Source organism: Pristis pectinata, chromosome 11 (genome assembly GCF_009764475.1).
Source record: "Pristis pectinata isolate sPriPec2 chromosome 11, sPriPec2.1.pri, whole genome shotgun sequence".
In the NCBI taxonomy this organism is placed as follows: Eukaryota; Metazoa; Chordata; class Chondrichthyes; order Rhinopristiformes; family Pristidae; genus Pristis; species Pristis pectinata.
Window position 1 is genome coordinate 31,671,548 of NC_067415.1, and position 23,443 is coordinate 31,694,990.

General features: G+C 40.8%; 1 protein-coding gene across 1 annotated transcript in view; it reads right to left on the bottom strand.

Moving 5' to 3' along the window:
• The window catches only part of rnf17 (ring finger protein 17), an 88,455-nt gene extending 78,559 nt beyond the window's left edge, over positions 1–9,896 (bottom strand). Inside the window, exons 1-3 of the mRNA XM_052026660.1 lie at positions 9,799–9,896; positions 7,117–7,181; positions 92–160 (exon numbers count right to left, since the gene is read on the bottom strand). Coding sequence (XP_051882620.1) covers positions 92–160; positions 7,117–7,181; positions 9,799–9,868 — 204 coding nt within the window. The 5' untranslated portion in view covers positions 9,869–9,896. The remainder of the gene's footprint in view (positions 1–91; positions 161–7,116; positions 7,182–9,798) is intronic.
• Between the last annotated feature and the right edge of the window lie 13,547 nt (positions 9,897–23,443).

A 23,443-nucleotide genomic window follows, 5' to 3' on the forward strand; every position in this document is an offset into this window, starting at 1 on the left:
GCAGATTGTTTATGACAACATACTACTTTTATTCCTTGGTAAAAAAGAAAATATACAATGGTGACAGGAAACTTAAAGAAACACAACTAACCTGAAGTAAGTTATTATACTGGTCTCGTTCGCACATTTTACAAAGTCCATCATTAATTGCATTGCTTTCCTGAGAAGGAAAAATTTAAAATTAAATTGAATTTAATTGAAATACTGAAAGAGTAATCATTCTTCAAACTAAATTAGCAAAATACTACAATTTTAAGAATACCATCTTGACAAGAAACTAACAACATTTTTTTCAGTTGTTCACAGAACATCCTTGATCAAATAGTAGCTCAATAAGAAACTGATGGAAGATCATTGTCCAAGAATAAAATTCTGCAGATGCTAGAAATCTGAAATAACTGAACATGCTGGAAATATTCAGGTTAGGCAGCATTTGTGAACGGAACAAATTAATATTTCAACTCAATAACCTTTCATCAGAATTCAGAGCGTGGACAGGGGGAGCAGAGAGGGTGGAGAAAGAGGAGAATGAGAGGAGAGAGAGGGAAGTCAAAGTGGGATGGAGAATTAAAATGACAGGCAATTAGAACGACACCAAAAAGGTGTTCCACAAAGTTGTCACCCAATCTGCATTCAGTTTCTCCAATGTGGGGGAGATCATGTTGTGAGCACCTAATGCAGTTTACTAAATTGGATGCATTACAAGTAATATTTGGGTCCTTCAAGGGCAGGAACAGGAGGTCATAAACAAGTAGGTCTATCTCTTACATGATGAAAACTCATTGACTATCAAAGTTGATTTGTTGTGTCTTCACACCTGCTGCTTTTTCAGCATTTTACTTCTATTTCAGATTTCCAACATCAACACCATTTTACTTTTATACCATTGTTATTTTATAACTCCACCCATACCAACTTAACATTTAAATTTAAGGCAAGATTCTCTTTCCTTCTTTCTTACCACCACTCTTATCTGAAATATTTTGTTCACAAGCTTGTTCTCCCTGCAACATCAGTAATAGCTATTAGATCAATTTGTGCCATTAATTCATCTGCGTTCAAATATTGTATATTAAACAAACTTACTTTTTTTTTGATTTTTGTGAATAAGGTCACAAAATTAGCTTAGCAACAGCAGGCGGTGGAAGATTGATTGGAAGTCTGTGACCAGTGGTGTGCCACAGGGATCAAATGGAAATTAATCCCAACAAATGCAAGGTGATGCACTTCTGGGAAGTCAATTAGGGATAGGACATATACAGTAAATGGCAGGGTGCTAAGGAATGTTGATGAACAGAGGATCTTGGGGTCCAAGTCCATATTTCCCTGAAAGTGGCAGGGTAGATAAGGTGATGAAGGCAGTATTCAGCATGCTTGCCTACACAGGGTGGGGCATAAATATAAAAGTTGGTATATTATGTTACAACTTTAGAGAACACTGCTTAGTCCACACTTGGAGTACTAAATGCATTTCTGCTTGACACACTATATGAAGAATGTAGTTGCACCAGAGGGAGTCCAAAGGAGATTCACCAGGATGTTGCCTGGGTTGGAGAACCTTAATTATGGGGAGAGATTGGATAGGCCAGGCTTGTTTTCCCTGAAGCAAAAGAGGCCAAAGGGTGACTTGATAGGGGTATACAAAATTATAAAAGGCATAAATAGGATAGATAGTCAGCATGGTAGAGATATAAAAAAAAAACAAGGCAGCACCGGTTTAAAGCACGAGGAAGAAGTTATAAAGGAGATGAGAGGAAAGTTACGTTTTTTTTTTATATAAACACACAGGGCGGTTGCTATCTGGAATTGCTGCCAGAGGCAGCGGTGGAATCAGATACAATTACAACACGCAAGAGACATTTAGACAGGCATAGTAGGATACAGACTTAATGTGGGCAAATGGGATTAGTGTAAATGGGTAAAAATGTCAACGTGGATAAAATAAGATTTCTTTATTAGTCACATGTACATCAAAACACAGTGAAATGCATCTTTTACGTAGAGTGCTCTGGGGCAGCCCGCAAGTGTTGCCATGCTTCTGGCACCAACATAGTGTGCCCACAACTTACTAACCCGTGTCTTTGGAATGTGGGAGGAAACCGGAGCACCTAGAGGAAACCCATGCAGACATGGGGAGAACGTACAAACTCCTTACAGACAGCTGCCAGAATTGAACCCGGGTCGTTGACGCTATAACAGGTTGGGTTGAAGGGCCTATGCAACTCCATGACTCATGAAAGTCAGGTGTTGAGGCACAGCAAAGGCTTCAGTTGTAATACCACTTTGGTCCTACTCTTGCAACATCCTGCAGCTGAGGCAGGAAGCAAGGTTGGGATGGAGCCTCATCTACTGCCATAATTTGAGGGGTGTTTTTAATCTTCAAAATTATTTAAAACACTAGAAATTGCTGTAAATTATAATAACATCGAAATTTTTATTTTTGTATTCATTTAAAAAATATTACCATTTCCATCTTAATCCCCAGGTCAGGAAACCACAGTTTCATGGGGAACCTCAACACATTTGGGCTCTACTACTGGACTTCACATGGCATTCAGTAACAGAATAGCAGTTATGCCGATACAGAACAGAAGGAACAAGAAGAGGTCATTCAGACCCTCATGCCTGCACCACCATTCAATCACATATCATCTGGCACAAATTCCACATCCCTCAATTCCCTTATATCCAAAAATCTATTGATCTCTGTCTTAGATTTACTTAGTAACCAAATCTCTAAGTTTTCAAGGATAGCAAATTCCAAAAATCCATTAGTCTTTTGGTGAAGAAATTTCTTCCCCCCTCCTTCTTGAATGGGTAATCATTTGTTTTAAGACTGTGACCTCTAGAACACACCATCCAGGAAAAAAGTCAACTCTGCATCTACCTTGTCAAACTCCAAAAGAATTTTACATGTTTCAATGAAATCACCTCTCATTCTCGTGAACTCAAGAGTCAAGACTTAATTCGCTTAACCTCTCCTCGTACGATAAACTCACCATTTTAGGAAAGAATCTGGTGAACATTTGCAGCACTCCTATCACAAGTATATCCTTCTTTAGTTAGGGCAATTAGACCTAAATGATTCTGGATTGTACTCAAATCCTCTTGCAATAAAGACCAACATACTGCTAGCTTCCAAGCTGCTTGCTAACACTGCACATTACCTTTCAGTGATTTGCGTGCAAAGGCACACAGGTCCTTCTGAATACCAAGATTTCAATCACTAAACTTAAAAATACTCCACATTTTTTTCTACCAAAAGATGAAAATAACCAATTTACTTTCAGACATGATATAAAAGACTAATAGAATGTTAGCCCATATTTGAAGAGGACAAAGTGTAATATAGAGCTACAGCCATATAAAGCTCTGGTTAGACTATATCACTACATTTCCCAATGTAGGAAACAGACTTTTTAAACACAGACTATTCATCAGGACCGCAAGCTCCAAATCTACTCAGTATGGTTACTTGGGAATGAGGGAAGTCTTTGGATCCCATTATTAAAAACTTCAATAGACAGTTCCAGAAACAAAAGTAACACAAAAGTGAAAGAAAGTGGATCTCAGACTACAGCAATGTCAGAGCATGGGCTTTGATGAGTGAAGGGGCTGAAAGAGGAGAATCGGTGGCATTGCCTTTAGTTAGACAGTATGATATTGGTGCCAATATCACCAAAGTGGTTGGGGGTTAGTTTTCTCTTTTTTTTATATAAAAAAAATCATATGACATGTGAGAATAAAGATTGAATTAAATTTAAAGGGGGCCTTTACAGATTAAAAATACAGCAGGCGATCTCAGTCCTGTGCGTTGTACAGCTTGCAGCATATGGGAAATCTGAGATGTTCCTTGTGTGCTGGATGACTACATCTGCAGGAAGTGCCTTCAGTTTGGTCACCTTGAGCACCAGGTTTCTGAGAATGAGCACCAGTTGGATGCACTACAGTGTATTCACAAGGCTGAACTTTACATAGATCACTCATTTTTAAGAGGTGGTCACCTTACAACATAAGGAAAGACAGTCAGAGGAAAATAGGTGACCACCAAGGAGGCAGGCAGGTAGTATGGGAAGCCTCAGAATGTATCTCACTCCAAAACTGTTTCTTATTTTGGAAAATGACGGGGGGATGGGGTGAATATATCTAAATCCAGCCAGAGCCAAGATCACAGCACCATGGGTGGCTAAGCTGTACAAGGGAAAGAGGAAGAGACCAAGGATAAAAGTGATAAGAGACTTGATAGCGAGGGGAATAGACAGGTACTTCTGCTGCCCAAGTAAAGAATCCAGAATGGTGTTTCACCATCCTGGTGCCAGGATCACAGATGTCAAAGAATAATTGTTGGGCAAGGGTAAACAGCCAGAGGTCATGGTCCACATTGGCACAAACCACAAATGTAAAAAGGATGAGAACTAGCAACATGAATATGGGGAATAGAATGCAAATAAAAGAGAAAGACCTCTAAGGTTGTATCCTCTGGATTACTTCCAGTGCCATGTGCTAATGAGTATAGGAATAAATGAATGTGTGGCTAAGGAGATGGCGTAGAAGTGAAGGCTTTAGATTTACAGATCACTGAATCTGTATCTGGGGAAGGTGGGATCTGTACAAGCCAAGTGGTTTACTTCGGAACTGGAACAGGTCCAACATCCTTGCAGTGCTTTTGGGAAGGGTTTAAGCCTATTTTACAGTAGTAATGGGACACAGATGAGGTGCAGCCAAATATAGAAGGAAAACTAAGTCAGTCCAGTAAGCATGAATATGATAAGGCACGTGGGAGGAATGCAAAGAGTCATGACTATTAGCCATGACTAGGAAGGCAGATGAACAGAGCTTTGATCAGCACATGGGATCATGACTTTGCTGCTATCATAAAGTCATGGTTAAAGGAAGGTCAGGATTGGAAATGCAATAGTTCAGGGTATAGAATCTTCAGGCATAACAGGGAGAGATGCAAAAGAGGAGGTGGTTGCAATATTTATTAAGAAGTCCATTACTAATGTAATGAAGGAGGATATCTCAGAAGGCTCTTCAAATGAGGCCACATGGGTAGAGCTTAGGGGAAAAAAATGGGATGATAACTTACTGAGGATATACTAAAGATCACCTAACAGTCAGAAGAGAGAGTAGCAGATACGAATACATGTAATATTGAGAAACTGAAATTGTATCTAATAAACTGTGTGTCGAGGGACTGAAAATTTTAAAGCATGTCCAGGAGAGCTTTTTTTGAGATAGTTCATAGTCATGTTAGAGGAGAGGTATTACTGGACCGATCACGGCGGTTATGGAAAGGGATATGCGTGGACTGGAAATTAAGGTCCTCAATTTGGTGGTGGGGTGGGGTGGGGTGGGAAAAGAGACCTGGACCTGGCAAGCCAAAACAGGACCTGGCAAAAGTAGACTGAGAGCAGCTATTTGCGAGTAGGTCAATATCAGACAAGTGGGAGTCAAACAAAATGAATGAATGGGAACTCAGAGCCAACATGTTCCCATAATGGTGGAAGGCTAGATCAGAAAGTCCAAGAAACACTGGATATCAAGGGCTGGATAAAAAAGGAAGCATATGGCAGGTACCAAGAAGTGAAAACAGGGGAGGCTCTTGAGCAATTTTGAAACTGCAGGGCTGGTGGATGGAGCAAAAGAAATTAAGGGGCAAAAAGGGAACAGGAAATGCTGAATGACTGGAGAATAGCAAATTGGTACCTTTATTCAAGAAGAGCAGCAGGGATGAGCCGAGTAATTACAGGCCTGTGAGTCAAACATCAACAGTGGGAAAGTTATTGAAAAAAATCTAAGGAAGATTAAACTGCACTTGGAAAGGCAGGGATTAAAGATAATCTGCGTGGCTTCATTAGGAAGAAATCCAGTCTGACCAATTTCTTGGAATTTTTTTTTGAGCAGGTAACAAAATGTATCGATGATGGTCATCGTGACGATGCAGTCTACATGGACTTCAGTAAGGCCTCTGACAAGGTCTCACTTTGAAGGCTCATCTGAAAGGTTACACCCCATGGGATCTGATGCAAGATGGCAAATTGAATCCAAAATTGGCTTGGTAAAAAGGAGGCATAGGGTGATGGTGAAAGCTTGATTTTTATGATTGGAAGCCAGTGACCAGTGGTGTTTCACAGAGATTAGTACATGGACTCTTTGTCATATACTGTATATTGATTTTGATATGAATGGTGGAAGGATGATTAGTGATTTGCAGATAAGACAAAAATTGGTATTGTTGATCATGAGAAAGGTAGTGGTAGACTATAAGATGGTATATGAGTTGGTAAAATGGGCAGAGCAGTGGCAGATGTGATTTAATCCAAGAAGTTATAATAAGGTTATGGTACACATTAATTAGGACACAGTTGAACTACCATGTACAGTTCTGGTTACCACACTATAGGAAAGGCCTGATTGCACTGGACAATGTACAAAGGAAATTCACCAGGATGCTGCCTGGGTCAGTGTTTCAATTATGAGACACCATATAGGCAGAGTTTGTTTTCCTTGCAACAGAGGCGGCTGAAGGGACCTGATAAAAGATAAGCATAGATAGGGTGGATACCATAGTAGATATATCTAAAACTAGAGGACATAAATTTAAGGAGTGGGAGGTTTAGAAGGGACCCGAGGAAGTGTTTTTTTCACCTGGAAGATGATTGGAATCCAGAATGCATTGTCTGAAAGGGTGGTAGAGACCAGTACTCTCAATATTTAAGCAGCATCTAGATGAGCACTTGAATTGCCAAGGCATAGAAAGCAATGGACCAAATGATGACAAATGGAGTAGTATAGCTGGGTACTTGGTGGTAAGTGAGCCAAAGGGCCTGTTTATGTGCTGCGTGATTCTCTAACATTTACATTTTAAATCCAGCATGCTTATGTGTTAACAAAAACAGCATTCAAAGAAAGCAAACTGCAGTCACTAAGGAAATAATATTTCAAGAACCAAAAGAAAATCTCAGAATCTAGATGTCTTTCCAAATAAAATGCAATTTGACCCATCTCAGCATTCAACCACAATAAACTCCAATTTAATGTAAACAACACTATGGAACTGCTACTATTAATACACAATGACCAAAAAGATAATTTCAGTGATAGATATTTTACCTGTTCAAAGCAGATAGCACTTAATTCCTCTGTTGTACAGTTGTATTTCTGGTGTAATTTTCTTTCTAAAATTTAAAAATATTCTGAAGTAACTTAGATGGCAATTAGAATTTTGTCTTAAATTAGTAGAAGCATCTGGCATCCTGGAAAGAGAAACAGTTACTGCTCTGGGTCTGCAACATTGCATCTGGAGTTTTTTTTGATTTTCATTTACTTGTAGTAATCATTCACATAGGTGATACAGGAAAGAACTTGTATTATCATTGCAATCTGTAAAATACTAATTTAGATCTATGACAAAAAGGTTTTCAAATTTTATTCAAATAACTAATTTACTTAGCATTGGATTGCCCAACTGCAAGGGGTGGGGGGCACTAGAGGTTTACAGAGAGCGACAGAGGGAGAGAGCAAGAATGTTGGTTTCATACACATTCTTAGGGTACTCAAGGTTTTACTTTTGTTATTCATTAACAGTTACAAGAATCCTGAATTATTTTAATTTGTTTTATTAACACAAGCACAGCCCTAATTTGTCATGCTAACCATAAGGACCAACTACTACTGGTGTAATCTCCAGCTTTTGAAGCAGTGCAGCAGCTCTTTAAACCACATTTAGAATAGTTTCCCTTGATCAAATAATTTGAGGCTGACAGCATAGTAATTAAATATTAAGATACGTAACAAATAGGAATAGGGCACTCAAGTCTGCTCAGTCACCTAGACTGACGCGATCATTGTCTCTACTTTCCTACCCAATCTCCATAACCTTTCATTCCTCTTGCACCCACCTAGTTCAGTCTTGAAAATATGGTTCAATACTGAGGTAGAGAATATGTAAAATTATCAATGTTCAATCAAGAAATTCCTCCTCCCCTCAACTGCAGGGCAAGTTTACTTTCACTAACTGCAACGGTGTTGCCACACTTTAGCAAATGGATGTTGATTTTCACAAACATCTCAATGCATTACTCACATCAGATAGAATAAGTTTGTCAAAAATGAGTGTGTATCTAAATGTGAGAGTATGGTTGCACAAAATGTGAAAATCCCAGAAGGGTAATCAGAAGGTTAACAGTCTGGACAAGAATCTTTTGTTCCTCAGTCTGGGTTAAGTTATTAAGGGATCTAGCAGAAAAGTGAAGGCAACAATCTCTTCAGCCCTGATCTTACTTGGTAGCAGAACATACAAGAACTGATAGGATTTTAAAACAGAATCCACAAACTGCATTATGTAATTGTTCACTGCACATTTGATGACTTGCAGGCATCTCTTGCAGCTGATAAAGATTCTTGAAGCACTTCTACTGAAAGACATCCTCTTATTGAAAAGCAAAAAAAAAAACTGCAGATGCTGGAAATCTGTAATAAATACAGAAAATACCGAGAGAGTAAGTTAATATTTCAGGTCAATGACCCTTCATCAGTTGAAGGGTCTCTGACCTGACAGATTAATTTTTTTCTCTCCACAGATGCTGGCTGACTTGCTGAATATCCACAGCAGTTTCTGTTTTTAAAAATCATTGTTTAAGAAGTGATTTCAAAATTGGATGCAGTTTGGCAACAACCCCTTTTAGGAATTGCAACTTGGGTTCCCCATCTGTGTGCATGCAAATAATGAATCCTTGCTACATTAATGGTTAAGGTTGTCATTTGTCAGGGTGTCTCTTCCAAATCTTTGAATACCAAGGGATCCAGAGAATAACATCTACAAGTGCAGTATCAATCAAATAATTCTGGAGGAATTATCAAAAGCCAGAAGATGGATTTGCCATTACAAACCTGTTACAAGTATGTTCCTTCGTAGCAAAATAACCGAACTGGACCACAGTGAAACAGATGAAAAGAAAACCACCAGCGGCGAGGGGCCAACATGAAGGCATACGTTTTCCCTGAAGAGATCACTTAGGTAGAACAAACTGAATATTTTAGGCGCCTCTGCTACAAATGGGGTAATTTACATCTTTTGGGGAGCTCGATGAGATGCAGAAGCGCTTTTGGATGAAATGCTTTGCAAGTTGTTGTACAAAGTCTTCCCGCAGTCTGCATTCAATTGGGTCACTAAACCCTAAGGAAAGTTCAACGATAACAGAATTTATAGACGGCTGATAGCCAGATAACCAAACGAACAACCTAGCAGGTATGCCCCTTTTCAGCGAAGCCATATATTTAATGAACTGGGGAATAACGGCCGACAGACCATTGGAAGTCATGCCCCAAGTGCACATTATTTCTTTACCCCAAAGGCTATTTACCTAAATCACAAGTTTAGGTTTTTATTTTCCAAGCAATTTGTGCCATTTTACTTTTCATTCACGCTTTTAACCTGGGTTGTTGATGACATCGAGCTTGGTATTCTGTCAATCACCTGCTAGCTCATATCGAGAGAAGTTGAATCGTGACGGAACCAATCCACTTTGTCATTTAGCATTAAACAAATGGAAAATCATCGTTTTCTGATCAACCAAGTGATGAAACTGGCTGCATAAGGGCGTTGCATTCGAAGCCTTGGACAACATGAGAACGTTTGCACGGAACCGCCTTGACTCAGCTGAAGCCTCCGAACTATCTGCGCAATACTTGGGCCTGACAGTCCCCACTCTGTCCACACTTTGGCAGAAGAGATCTCAAAGGGCCACTCCTTTTAACCAAAACCTAGTCCAAGCCACCGACTTCGGTACCTACCAAGGAATTGAAACGGCCTCCGACACCGTGAGCAGGTGTCCCTCGCCGTCCCTCCGCTACCCTCCGCCATTTTACACCAGCCACATGATATCCCATTCCCGCCCGATCGTCCTTCCGCGCCTCATCGGATATACGCCGCCGCCACCCCTTCCGGACTTGCGTGATAGTGCTTGGCTGTGGTAGTAAACTTCAGGTACTTTTTAAATCGAAGTGTAGTGTATTGGGCTTGGGTTTTTGTAAATGTACAATGGAGAAGAAACTGACTTGGTGTATCAAGGGAACATGTTTATTGAGGCAGCTGACTTACTATGGTACATGTTGCTAATGTCGCAACTTTCTCAGGTAAATGTCGCAACTTCTTCAACCTTAATGTAACAGGTATGCATACAGGTAATATACACGAGCCTTAAAACTATATGCCACTAACTTGCCCTTTAAAAGAAAACAACATTTAATCCTCTGCAGATAAGTGTGGGGCTATGCACTTTGGTAGGAAGAATAAAGGTGCAGACTACTTAGTAAGTGGGGAAAGAATTCAGAAATCGGAGGTGCAAAGGGAGCTGGGAGTCCTAGTTTGAGATTCCCTTAAGGTTATCTTAAATGCAACGTTAGCATTTATTTTGAGAGGACTAGAACATGAAAGTAAGGATGTACTGTTGCAGCTTTATAAGGCATTGGTCAGGTCGTATTTAGAATATGGTGAGCAATTTTGGCCGCATATCTCCATATGTGCTGGCCCTGGAGAGGGTCCAGAGAAAGTTCACAAGAATGATCTCAGGAATGTTTAATTTATGAGGAGCGTTTGATGGCTCTGGGGCTGTACTCGATGGAGTTCAGAATGATGAGGGGGGATCTCATTGAAACCTACCGAATACTGAAAGCTCTGGATAGAGTGGACTTGGAGAAGATGTTTCCATAAGCAGGAGTGTCTAGTATCCAAGGGCACAACCTCAGAATAAAACATAGAACATAGATCAGTACAGCATAATACAGGCCCTTCGACCCACCATGTTGTACTGACCTTTAAACCTCGCCTAAGACTATCTAACCCCTTCCTCCCACATATCCCTCTACTTTAAATTTCTCCATATGCTTATCTAGTAATCTCTTGAATTTGACCAATGTACCTGCCTCCACCACTGCCCCAGGCACCAGAGTTTTGTAGAGCTGCATCATTACTTCGTGGCTCTTAAACTCGATCCCTCGACTCATGAATGTTAACATCCCATAAGCTTTCTTAACTACCCTATCCACCTGTGAGGCAACTTTCAGGGATCTGTGGATATGGACCCCCAGATCCCTCTGCTGCTCCGCACTACCCAGAATCCTGCCATTAACTATGCACTCTGCCTTGGAGTTTGTCCTTCCAAAGTGTACCACCTCACACTTCTCCGGATTGAACTCCATTTGCCATTTCCCAGCCCAGCTCTGCATCCTATCAATGTCCCTCTGCAATCTTCGACAATCCTCTACACTATCCACAACACCACCAACCTTTGTGTTGTCTGCAAACTTGCCAACCCACCCTTCTACCCCCTTATCCAAGTCATTAATAAAAATCATGAAAAGCAGAAATCCCTGAACCGATCCTTGTGGGACACCGCTAGTCACAGCCCTCCAATCTGAATGCACTCCCTCCACCACAACCCTCTGCTTTCTACAGGCAAGCCAATCCTGAAACCACATGGCCAAGCTTCCCTCGATCCCATGCCTTCTGACCTTCTGAAGAAGCCTACCATGTGGAACCTTGTCAAATGCCTTACTAAAATCCATGTAGACCACATCTACTGCACTACCCTCATCAATTTGTCTGATCACCTCCTCAAAGAACACTATCAGGCTTGTGATACATGATCTGCCCTTCACAAAGCCATGCTGGCTGTCCCTGATCAGACCATGATTCTCTAAATGCTCATAGATCCTATCTCTAAGAGTCCTTTCCAACAGCTTGCCCACCACAGGCGTAAGGCTCACTGGTCTGTAATTCCCTGGACTATCCCTACTACCTTTTTTGAATAAGGGGACAACATTTGCCACCCTCCAATCCTCTGGTATCATTCCTGTGGACAATGAGGACTCAAAGATCCTAGCCAAAGGCTCAGCAATCTCCTCCCTCACCTCGCGGAGCAGCCTAGGGAATATTCCGTCAGGTCCTGGGGACTTACCTGTCCTAATATTTTCTAACATTAACCTTACCAACACTGTCCTCAGCATCACTAAGGCCCCTCTTCTAGGTGAATACTGAAGAATTCATTGAGGACCTCACCCACTTCCACAGCTTCCAGGCACATCTTCCCACCTTTATCCTTAATCGGTCCTACCTTTACTCCCGTCGTCCTTCTGCTCTTCACATAAGTGAAAAATGCCTTGGGGTTTTCCTTAACCCTACTCACCAAGGCCTTTTCGTGTCCCCTTCTTGCTCTCCTCAGCCCCTATATAAAGGGACGTCCTTTTAAAACTGAGATGAGGAGTAATTTCTTCAGCCAGAAGAGGACGAATCTGTGGAATTCATTGCCACAGAGGGCTAGTCATTGGGTGTATTTAAGGCAGAGATTGATAGGTTTCTGATCGGTAAAGGGGTTAAGGGTTACGGGGAGAAGGTGGGAGAATGGGATTGAAAAAAAAATCCATGATTGAATGGTGCAGCAGACTCAATGGGCCAAATTGCCTAATTCTGCTCCTATATCTTCTGGTCTTATAAATATGTTTGCATTGTGAACATTTACTCATGAGTAAATATTGACTTTGAAACAATTTGCAATTTTGCTTAATCTTTTGGTACATTCTCATAATATCTCCTTGCCCTGTATCTCAGCTTCACTCTGTATTCTTCCCACAGGGATAGGTCTCTTGGTATCTTCCTACAGCTTGTAATTCTGATCATCGTCAGGTTCACATTTACTAACATCTTGGCAAATGTACTTATTGCTTTGGACAGTCTTGGATATACTTGTGCTTTTAACATATATTTTGCTCCTTTCAGAATTGTGAAATTAACTTTTACTTTGATTTGTACACGTATTATCAGATCCTCATCTTGCTGTGCTGCTCCTCTTCACTCCTTTGTCTTATGGGTTGCACCTCTTTTAGGGACCTCTTCTTTAACCTCTGTTTTTGCTAATGTGCCCTGAAGTCAGTTCAACTGAACTCAAGTGAATGCACTTTGAGCAGACACTACCAGCGATTTCCTAGCCTCCATTTCTTTAATGTATTTTTTCTAGATTCCAATGTTGTTGCTTTAAAACTATGCATTTTAATTGCAACTTATCCAGTTTTATTTGCAATTAGATGATCTCTAACAGGAATATTGAGATCAGCAATCAAGAGATGTCTAGTTAGCTGCCCTATCTGCTTTGAGACAGAAGCTTTATTCAGACTTGTGTGCCTATCATGATCTTGCTTTAACCACAGTTAGGCTGTTGTGGGCTTTGTTTTCTGTAGAGCTGCCAATCTTCAGTATGTTTGTTCCAGCCTAATGAAACCAACCGAACTTTGTGTGGCTTTGTGCTTTCATTCAAACCTTTCCACACTCAGATTCCAAGAGGATTTTTCATTTTGAAGTCTCAGCTGAACAGTCTTTGGTTGGATGTAGCAAGATCACTGCTCACCTCATGGTGCTGATCTAGACCTATTGACACAGACAATTCTCTTATTTCCAGGCTTTCAAACATTTTTTCATATTCCTGCTCTTGGCTCTCTTTGGTTAGTGCCTTAGCTTTATTGACTGTATAATAATATAGTCAATGGAGAAACTTCTCCTAATGTTACTGAGTTGTAAGGTATACATATCCCAAATTTCTATCATATAGTCTTGTTTATGCGCACAAGATTACAAGCCCTTTACTCCAAAATTAAGTTCTCAATGCTTTTTTTATATCGTTCAACCCTTTCCATTGATTCAGGTTCTCAGTAAGCATCAGAAAATCCTGATCATCTTTTCACATTTTCCCCTCAGACTTGCTCTATACTGGTTATGTATTTGTGTGGTCTAGTTCCTTGTAGTCCTTGCAACATAGTGTATTGAATAAGTGAGCCATTCTTTCTTCAAGTTATGCAGTTGCTTGCTTGTAACATGTTTTGTTTGACCTTGACACAGACATTATACTGTCTGTGCTTCATATCTTTCCTACAACCACACCCTTCTCCTGGTGCTATCTCGTGGTCTTACTTCTGACCCTTCAGAGTGTTTTCCATCTCAGTTTGTAGTGTTAGTACACTTTAGTGTCTATATCCTTTCTTCATTTTATTGTGCTGAATCAGAGACAGAGAAATTGTTTCTGGACGGAAAAGAGACCAGCCTGATTGCTCCCTCTCATCTTCCATTCATCTGAGAATAGAGTTCAGACAAAATATGCCAGCAGTTGATGTTGTAATCCAGTTCCTGCTCAATACTGTCTAGCTCTATTAACAGGTAATCTGGTGTAACATCAATGTCAATTACAGTGGCCTGACCATTTATCTTTATGGCAATATTAAATTTACTGCAATCTTCTCCATGTACTCTTCCATGTCTTCATTTACTGTAATGTTTTGCAAGGCACCCCTCTGGAGTTGCTCTACATGTTTATTTCCCCATCTGCATTACATCCACATGCAATAAATCTCAATGTTTGCTGTTTTCTGCCTGCTTTTGCAAACGTTTAATGCAATTTTAAACAATGAACTGCTCTGAATGGATAACCAAGGCTATGTGGTTTCCCTGGAGAGCAGGGCCTTCCATCTTGTGCAATCGTGTGACAAATGTTTTTCCTGTCTTGTGGTTCCAGGTAGCTTGCAGGTTTCCTGCTGAAACTATCTTTTGCTCCGACATGATCAGGTCTGGATGATGTAGACTCGGTCAATGTCACATTTGCTGCCCCTATAACAATGTATGATGCTCTGAATATCTGAGTCATGAGCTGATGGAAATTTTTGTTGATTATTTACTGCCATTCCTTTCACAAGGATAACCTACTCATTTATCAGCTAATCCACACACTAATGTATCCCTCAACACACAGTCCAACAACGTTCTGAAATTACGAATGACTTTGTAGCACTCTCAAATTCAGATTGGAATCAGCAATTGTCACCTTTGGTATCTAATTATGTGTATCAAATTTGTAGATATAAAATACTTCAGATGCTGCTTGGTTGAAATCTGCCTTTACTTCTTTTTTTGACCACTTTGTCAAACCACTGCATGGTGCCACAAATTAGCTAGTGTCTCGCAAGTGTTCGAGCCCACATCCACCGATAACATTGATTGTTTCACTCATGGATCAGAATTAAGTTTATTATCACTGACGTATTTTGTGAAATTTGTTGTTTTGCAGGACCAGTACGGTGCATAAAAATTACTATAAGTTACAAAAATAAATAAATAGTGCAAAAGGGTGTTAGAACATCGAACAGTACAGCACAGGAACAGGCCCTTCAGCCCATTTTGTTGTGCCCAACTAATTAAACTAGTAATTAAGTGCCTAACTGAACTAATTCCCTCTGCCTACACAATGTCCATATCCCTCCATTCTCTACACATTCATGTGCCTTTCTGAGAGCTTCTTAAACGTCTCTATCGTATTTGCCTCCACTACCTCCCCTGGCAGTGTATTCCAGGCACCCACCACTCTCTGTGTAAAAACAATATGCCTGCCCTGTTCTTGCCTTGCCCTGCCCCATTCTTTGGAATTTTCATCTGTGACTTCCACAAAGTTATTGGCATTGAAGAACATTTATTCAGGGTAAATGATAAATGCTTCTGTGTTCTGTCATATTTACTGAATTTCTCAATGCACGCAGTTTGTGTCATTTCTGCTGTCTTGTCTTGAACTCTATTTACGTGTGCTTCTCTTAATTCAATATTGGGCAATTCATCCTTCTGTTTTGCTATGCTTTAAGTTGCAGACTCACCATTCTCTTTCCAGCAAGAGACACTCTCACAGTAGGTACCCAATCTCATCATCAGTTCACTGTATTGGGTTCATCATGTAATTGTAGTTTGAAGTCTAAAATAAATTGACTTGGAAATTGAGCATCAAGGGAACACAAATTTATTTCACAATGCTGGGGGTGGGTCTAGTGTGTAGAGAAGGTGGAAGAACCTGAGGAAAGCAACAAAATTAAAGGGGGGAGGGTTTTCCGAGTTGAGTTCCTGGTGATGGTGTGAAAATAACACTATTAAAACTAATCAAAAATGTCCATGTCCCTCCATAGGTGCAGCCTGACCCGCCGAGTTCCTCCAGCATCTGGTGTGTTGCTCCAGATTCCAGTACCTGGAAGCCATTGGAGTTTCCCTCTTCAAGGCAAATAGCAAGTATTCAATCATGCTCCTGACTTGTCCTGTAGAAAGTGGAAAGGTTTTGGGGGTTTCAGTAGGTGAATCACTTTCAGGAGGATACCCAGAATATTTGAAATTTCAAGCATAGGTGTTATGTTTTTATTGGATGTGGTCATTGCCTGCCACCTTTGTGGCACAAACGTGGTTGCCATTTATCAGCCCAACTATGAATGTTGCCTAGGTCTGTGTATGCAGCCAAGGAACGCTTCATTTGTCAAGGAGTAGCAAATGGAATTGAATGTTTGCAACCATCAGCAAACACCCCCACTTCTCATTTTATGATGTAAAGGAGGTCATTGAATGCAATAGCTGAAAATTGTTACACTTAGGACACTGCCATGAGGAACTCCAGCAGAGATGTCCTCTGATTAGGATGATCGACTTTTGACAACCATCTTCCTTTGTGTGACGTATGACTCCAACCATTGGAATGTTTTTTCCTTGATGCCCATTGACTTCATTTTTAGAAGGGATTCTTGATGCCACACTGTCAAGAGTGGTCATGCTCCCATTGCCTCTGGAATTCAGCTTGGGAGCCGGGTATTCTTGGCAAATCAAAAAGTGGGCATTTGTGAATTGAATCATTGGAGACTAAGCACCTCTTTACAGCACTGTGGCTGACACCTTCCATTGCTTTTCTAGTGGACTTGGAATGGATTGAGATAATATTTAAACATTAGATTGGTCCCATTTTTCGTGAATAGGACATGCCTGAGTAATAATCCACACTGTCATGTAGATGCCAGTGTTGTAATTGTACTGGAACAGCTCAGCTACAAGTGTGGATTGTTCTGGAGGGCAGGCCTTCTGTCTCATGGTCTGTGATGATCCTGTTCTCTAGGACATTTCTTGATGTCATGTGCAGTGCCCAGCACATAGATGCAATCATGAAGAAGGTGCACTAGTGCCTCTACTTTCTTAGTAGCTTAAGGATATTTGGAATGTCACCAAATACTTCTACAGATGCACTGTTGAAAGTATCCTGACTGGTTGCATCATGGCATGGTATAGTAATTCCAATGAACAGGAAGACAAAAGACTGCAGAGAATAGTGGACCTAGTCCGGTCCGTCACTGGCACATGGCTCCCCACCATTGAAACCATATATGTGAGACGCTGCCCCAAGAAGGCAGCATCTATCACCAAGGATCCCCACCATCCGGGGCATGTCCTCTTCTCACTGCTACCTTCAGGCAGGAATACAGAAGCCCGAGGTCCAACACCACCAGGTTCAGGAACAGCTACTTTCCTTGAAGGTTCTTGAATCAACCTGCACAACCCTAATCCTACCTCCGCAATGGAACACTATGGACCATCTCTTGCACACAAAGGACATTTTTTTTGCACTAATGTCTGGTTTTGCACAGTCTTTTTTCTTCACTGTCTTGTGTAAATGATGTATAATTTATGTATAACTTGTATTACCTGTGTTGTTGTCTAAATCTATGTGCCTGTGATGCTGCAGCAAGCAGGTTTTTCCATTGTACCTCACTGTACTTGTGCATATGACAATAAACTTGACTTGACAAATTGGCCCAATTGTTTTTCAAGATGATAGGAAATTTTGATGCAACATACAGAGATAAACTTTCTGACCAATGGATCAAAACCAAAAGTCTTGGGTTTAAATCATCAGCAAAGCATCTAACAGAAAGATGAGTTTTTTCATTCAGCTCTGTTTAAATATGGAAAGCTCAACCTGAAAAAGTGATTTCATAATTTTAGAAAAGATAAATGAGGATGAGGAACTTGCAGGGTTACAAATGCATAAATGCCAACAACAGTGCAAGTGCCTTTTAAAATGAGTCAAATGGCCTCCTCCAGTACCAAGTTGAATAGAAAATAAGCATCTACAAGTTAAACCTTTATTCTTGATACATGATAATTTTCTTGGACTTTTGTGCTGCTTGGCTAATAATTATGCCAAAACTGTAAATAGTTTATTGTCATAGCTCTACCAGCTCTAATTAAGCAATGACAATATACTAGATTTCTCATTGAAACGATTTGAACTATTGGTATGAATGAACGTACCCAAGTTCGAACTGATTGCTGTGAAAGTCAATGGAGTCTAATGCAGGGACATGTAAGGTCATGCACTTTGGTAAGAGGAATCAAAAGGCAGATTATCTAAATGAAGGGAGACTGCAAATGAGTGAAGTTCAGAGGAATCGAGGTGGTCTAGTGCATGAATCACAAAAAATTAGCAGGCAGGTCTAACAAATTGTTCAGGAGGCAAATTGCACTTTGCCCTTTATTGTAAAGGGAATAGAATTTAAGAATAGGAGGTTTTGTTCAAGTTATACAGAGTGATGGTTAGACCACACCTGGAATACTGTGCATTGTTTTGGCTTCCTTGCCTAAAACAAAGCATCAGGTAGCATTGGGGGCAGTCCAAGGAGACCAGGCTAATTCCTGGGATGAGAGGGTAGACAGTTTGGGTCTGTATTGCATGGAGTTTTGAAGAATGAGGCGTGTCCTTATTCAGACATATAAAGTCCGAAGGGGGTTTGACAAGGTAGATGTTGAGATATTTTCTCTAGTGGGAGAGTCACAAACAAGGGGACATGATTACAAAGTAAGAGTCTGGTTGTTGAAAACTAAGGTGCATAGAAATTTCTTTTCTCAGTTGCTAGTGAATCTCTGGAATTCTCTGTCCCCGAGGGTTGTGGCGGTCTGATTGTTAGATATATTTAAGGTGAAGATTACTAAATATTTGAAAGATCAAGGAATTAAGGGTTATAGGGAACTAGAACAGAAGAGTTGAGACCAGCATAGATCAGCCGTGATCATATTGAATGGTGGGGCAGGCTTGAGGGGCCAAGTGGCCTACTCCTGCTCCGATTTTATTGTGTTCTTGTGCATTTCTAGAATGAATTTATTGGCAGCATCTTTCCAGATTTCATGTCTATTTGGGAGTCTAGTTGGTCTGTTAGAAAGAATTAGCCACAAGATGGCAGTATTGTGAAATATGGTTACTATTTGTTACTTGCCTCGTATTCAGAATATCCTTGATTAGTATTTCAGAACAGAGTACAATCATGTACTTATTTTTTACTTAATAACCTGATGCCTGACATATAGATACTTAAGAGTTTCAAAATTGCTAACAAGAGGCATACCAACTACTGCTAATGTTTAAGGAAAATGAAGTGCGTACTTTCCTCCTGAGAGGACACCCTGTTCAATAAAGTGGAAAGGATGCACAAGCAAGGTTGTAAGAGGCAGTACTTGAAGCTTACAAATATTTGCAGGAATGTAGCTGGAGTTTAACCAGCTAAAAATATATAACTCAGCATCATAACTTCCTACTACTTGTTTAGCTTGGTTCAATTTATTCATTAAGGCATTTACTCGCAGTATTAACTTGGTCATTGTGTTTGGGTCTACTCTTCCATTGTCTATTAATAAACAGTTGTAGCTCATCAATCATCACCAGTGTCTTGGGCTAGCAACTTGCCTAGCTCAATTACTCGATTACCTAACCAGGCTGCTGTACAGGGTTGACTTACTCCAACCTTTTATCAGAGATCATAATTAACTGGAATTTCCACAGGTGCACACTGGCAGGAAATTGATGCCCCCCCCCGCCCCCCCCCCCCTCAAAAGCTATGGCAGAAACAAAAACAATGATATAGCTTGTCCCTTTGTTAATATTATGTTAGGAGGTATGGGCAATAACATTAAAGTTCTCTTGCATTACTTTGGAGTTAGTTCAACCACAAGGAAATCGTAATTGCCTTTCTTTCAGGGGTGATAGTTATAAATCAATTTGAAAAATTTTATTTGTACTTTTTGAGAAAAAGTGAACTCAGCTCTTAGGCTATCATATTTTGCAGGTCAAATATCATGGTACATACTGATAAATTCACTGATTTTCTACAGATATTCTGTATAATTCATGTGATATAGGTAGAGTATTGATAAGATCAGTAACTTTACAAAGTAAAGTGAATTTAGAATCAAATGAGTGAGAAAAGGTCAGGAGCATTGTAGGGAGCTTTGTGAGAAAATTAAAAAACTTAGATTATTCATGAGCTGGATTCTCTTCAGTCTAATACTTTTGAATGGCAGGATGAGGCTGTGCAAAACCCTGATAAAGGAACTCTTATATTATTATGTTTTCCAATTCCACAGATGGAATATTTATTGGTCAAATGACACTTTTATTTTGTGTTTTATTTTGTGGGAGTGGATTATGTCACATTTGAAAGAAACATCCTCAGTCTGTTTGTAATATGCATAGACAGAAAAAGTTTTAAGACACAATCATTGCAAGTCTTACCAACTGACCCATCAATTGTGGATGAAGATTAGGCACTAACTTTTAAAATGTCTGAAACAATTCTCTTTGTAGGAGGGCCACGGGCATGTAAAGGAGTAACTAAACACTCTTTCTGCTCAATGTTTCCATGGTGGAGTAATTGACATGTCTAATGGTAAATAAAGATGTCCTATGAATTGCAATAAGTGGGTTTTTAATAAAAAATTTCGAGTTTTCCAAGAACTGTGACCCATTATTATACAAGAATTGTATCAAAAGTCCTCTCATCGATATGCAGATAAACTGACAAATGTTTTGTAGATTCAGCTCTTTAGAGTATTGAAGTATGTGGTGCAAATCTAGCACCATGGAATTATTTGAGCCAGTAATTCACCATATTTACAGCACTAATAACTTCTGTGGATAAGATATTTAAAAGAAATCTGTTCCTTATTCCTGAATGTGAACATTGTCCTCCAATAAATTGTTGCATTTGCTAAACACCTGGTGTAAAAATAAAAATTATCTATATTGTAGAGTCCAAACTCAAAATGGTTTGTAAAATATAGATTTTGTAACAATTATTAGGTTATTTGTTTGATTGGATTGTCTTATGCTCATTTAGATGGCCTAAACATTTCCTAAAAGCGTTTTTATTAAACAGTAAACATAGAAAAGCACATAGGACTTTTTTGCATGATGTATTTTGATGTATTATGATCCATTTATCGAGCAGTTTGAACAGAAGGTATGATTAACAAGGTAAACCTTGAGCAATGATGTGCAAAGCTACCAAAGGAAACTTGCACCAGTTATTTAATATAGCTGAAGCCAGAGTAGAAATTGCAATTTAATGGATGCTCAATTTTAATTTATTTCTCTTCGATGCTCTGCCACAACATACATCACTCTTCACTTAGTGAAATAGATGACACCGTCGTCTTGTGTGTGTCAGTTCCCAGAAGCAACTTATCCTCTCATGTTTAGTTTTTTCTTCTGGCAAAGCATGTTGTTTTTCCCAGTGAGATCAGCAAGGCATGAGATGAACAAAGGAAAAGATTTTTGTGCTGCAATACATTCAATACTGCAATGGCCTGGATTTTTCAGTATGAGACCTGTTGCCTGCACTTGCCACTGAGGTGTATTGGTATTCCACACTTACCTTGTCAGCATCCTGAACAGTAATCTTGCTTTCTGAAACTGTTCTGGAGCTGAGTGGCATTGCCCTTAACACCAGTAGACCCTTGTAATGTAATTGAGACATATGGGTAGACAAGAAAAATCTCTGTTCGTGAAATTATCTTGGAAAATCATTGCCTGAGGACAGAGGGTGGCTCCCAACATTGTCACCTCTCAGCTTTTAAGATTTTCCCATGCTTCCAAAAAACTATTAAAGCTAACTAAATAGTTAAAATATTAAAATTATTTTAAAAGTTGCCAAAACAATTTTAAAGAATTAAAAACATTAGTGTCCCTAAATAATTTACTAATAATGTAACTGAAATTTTTTCTCACTTTTATTCCTTGCAGCTATCAAGTTTATATTCAGATAAATGTCTCAGGTGTAACCTGGTTCCTGATCCCACAGCAAATTTCCAGTTTAAATGCTAGGGAATTCCAAAATACTCCTGCTTCACCATTCGACTATGTGTAGAGTCCAGCAGTGGAGCGCAGCCATGATATCACCAACAGAGCTCAGGGCATCAAAAATTCCTAGTGCTTACAATGATAAATACTAGCAAATCCATGCAGAATAGCCAGCAATCCAGCAAATCTGAGCCATTATGTCCAAATGTGCAGAAAGGATGTAAAAGATTTATTAAACAATGAATTAATGATAGTGTAGTGGCTAGCTACACACTACAAAATGAAGACACAGAGTCGCTGGTTCGAAATCAGAAGTCGAATGAACGACAGGGGCGTAGTGCGCCTTTAATATCCCAAAACTTGCCGCGCTACAGTTCCCGCACTGACGTCACGCGCGGGTCAACTGACCTTCCCGCGCGCGGGCTTTCCTAGCCCGACGATGGGGAAGAAGGAGGGCCCCCCACCATCTTGGATCGGGGCCTCCGACGACGTTCGCGATGTCGGGAGCCGGTTCAATGCTACATAACCCACCCCCCCCCAACCAGAACCGGCAATACCGTCGCGAAAACCAGAATTAAATAAGCTATGACTTGGGTGGCCTGCCCCTGTGCCACGCTCGCTGGACCACCAAGGGTTGGTCCAAGTCTAAATGAGCCGGCTTCAGCCGGTCAATCGTAAACACCTCCTCATGCCCCCCCAATGTCCAGCACGAACGTAGACCCATTGTTCCTGATGACCTGGAATGGCCCTTCGTATGGCCGTTGCAGCGGTGATCGGTGCGCGCCCCTCCTGACGAAGACAAACTTACAGTCTTGGAGGGAAGTCGGCATACGGGTCGGGGCCTGTCCGTGTCGCGAGGTGGGAATTGGGGCCAGGATTCCAAGCACAGCCGGTCGAGCGCCGCGGCAGGTTCTTCCTCTGGTCCCTGAGGGGCTGGTAGGAACTCGCTCGGGACGACTAAGGGCGGTCCGTAGACCATCTCTGCAGATGAGGCATGCAGGTCCTCTTTTGGCACGGTGCATATCCCCAGCAGGACCCAGGGGAGTTCATCTACCCAGTTGGGCCCCTTAAGGTGGGTCATGAGTGCCGACTTCAGGTGGCGATGGAACCTCTCCACCAGCCCATTGGATTGCGGGTGATAGGCAGTGGTGAGGTGGATCCGGGAACCCCACAAGTCGGCGACGGCAGACCACAGGCCGGAGGTGAATTGAGCTCCCCTGTCTGAAGTGATATGTGCCGGGACACTGAAACGGGCCACCCAAGTTGACAAAAGGGCCCGTGCGCAGGACTGGGTGGAGGTGTCTGCGAGGGGAATGACTTCAGGCCAGCGGGTAAAACGGTCGACAATCGTGAGAAGGTACTGCGCTCCTCGGGAGACTGGGAGGGGGCCGACCAGGTCGACATGGATATGGTCGAACCTCCGGCAGGTAGGTTGAAAATCCTGCAGGGGGGCCCTGATGTGCTGCTGTACTTTC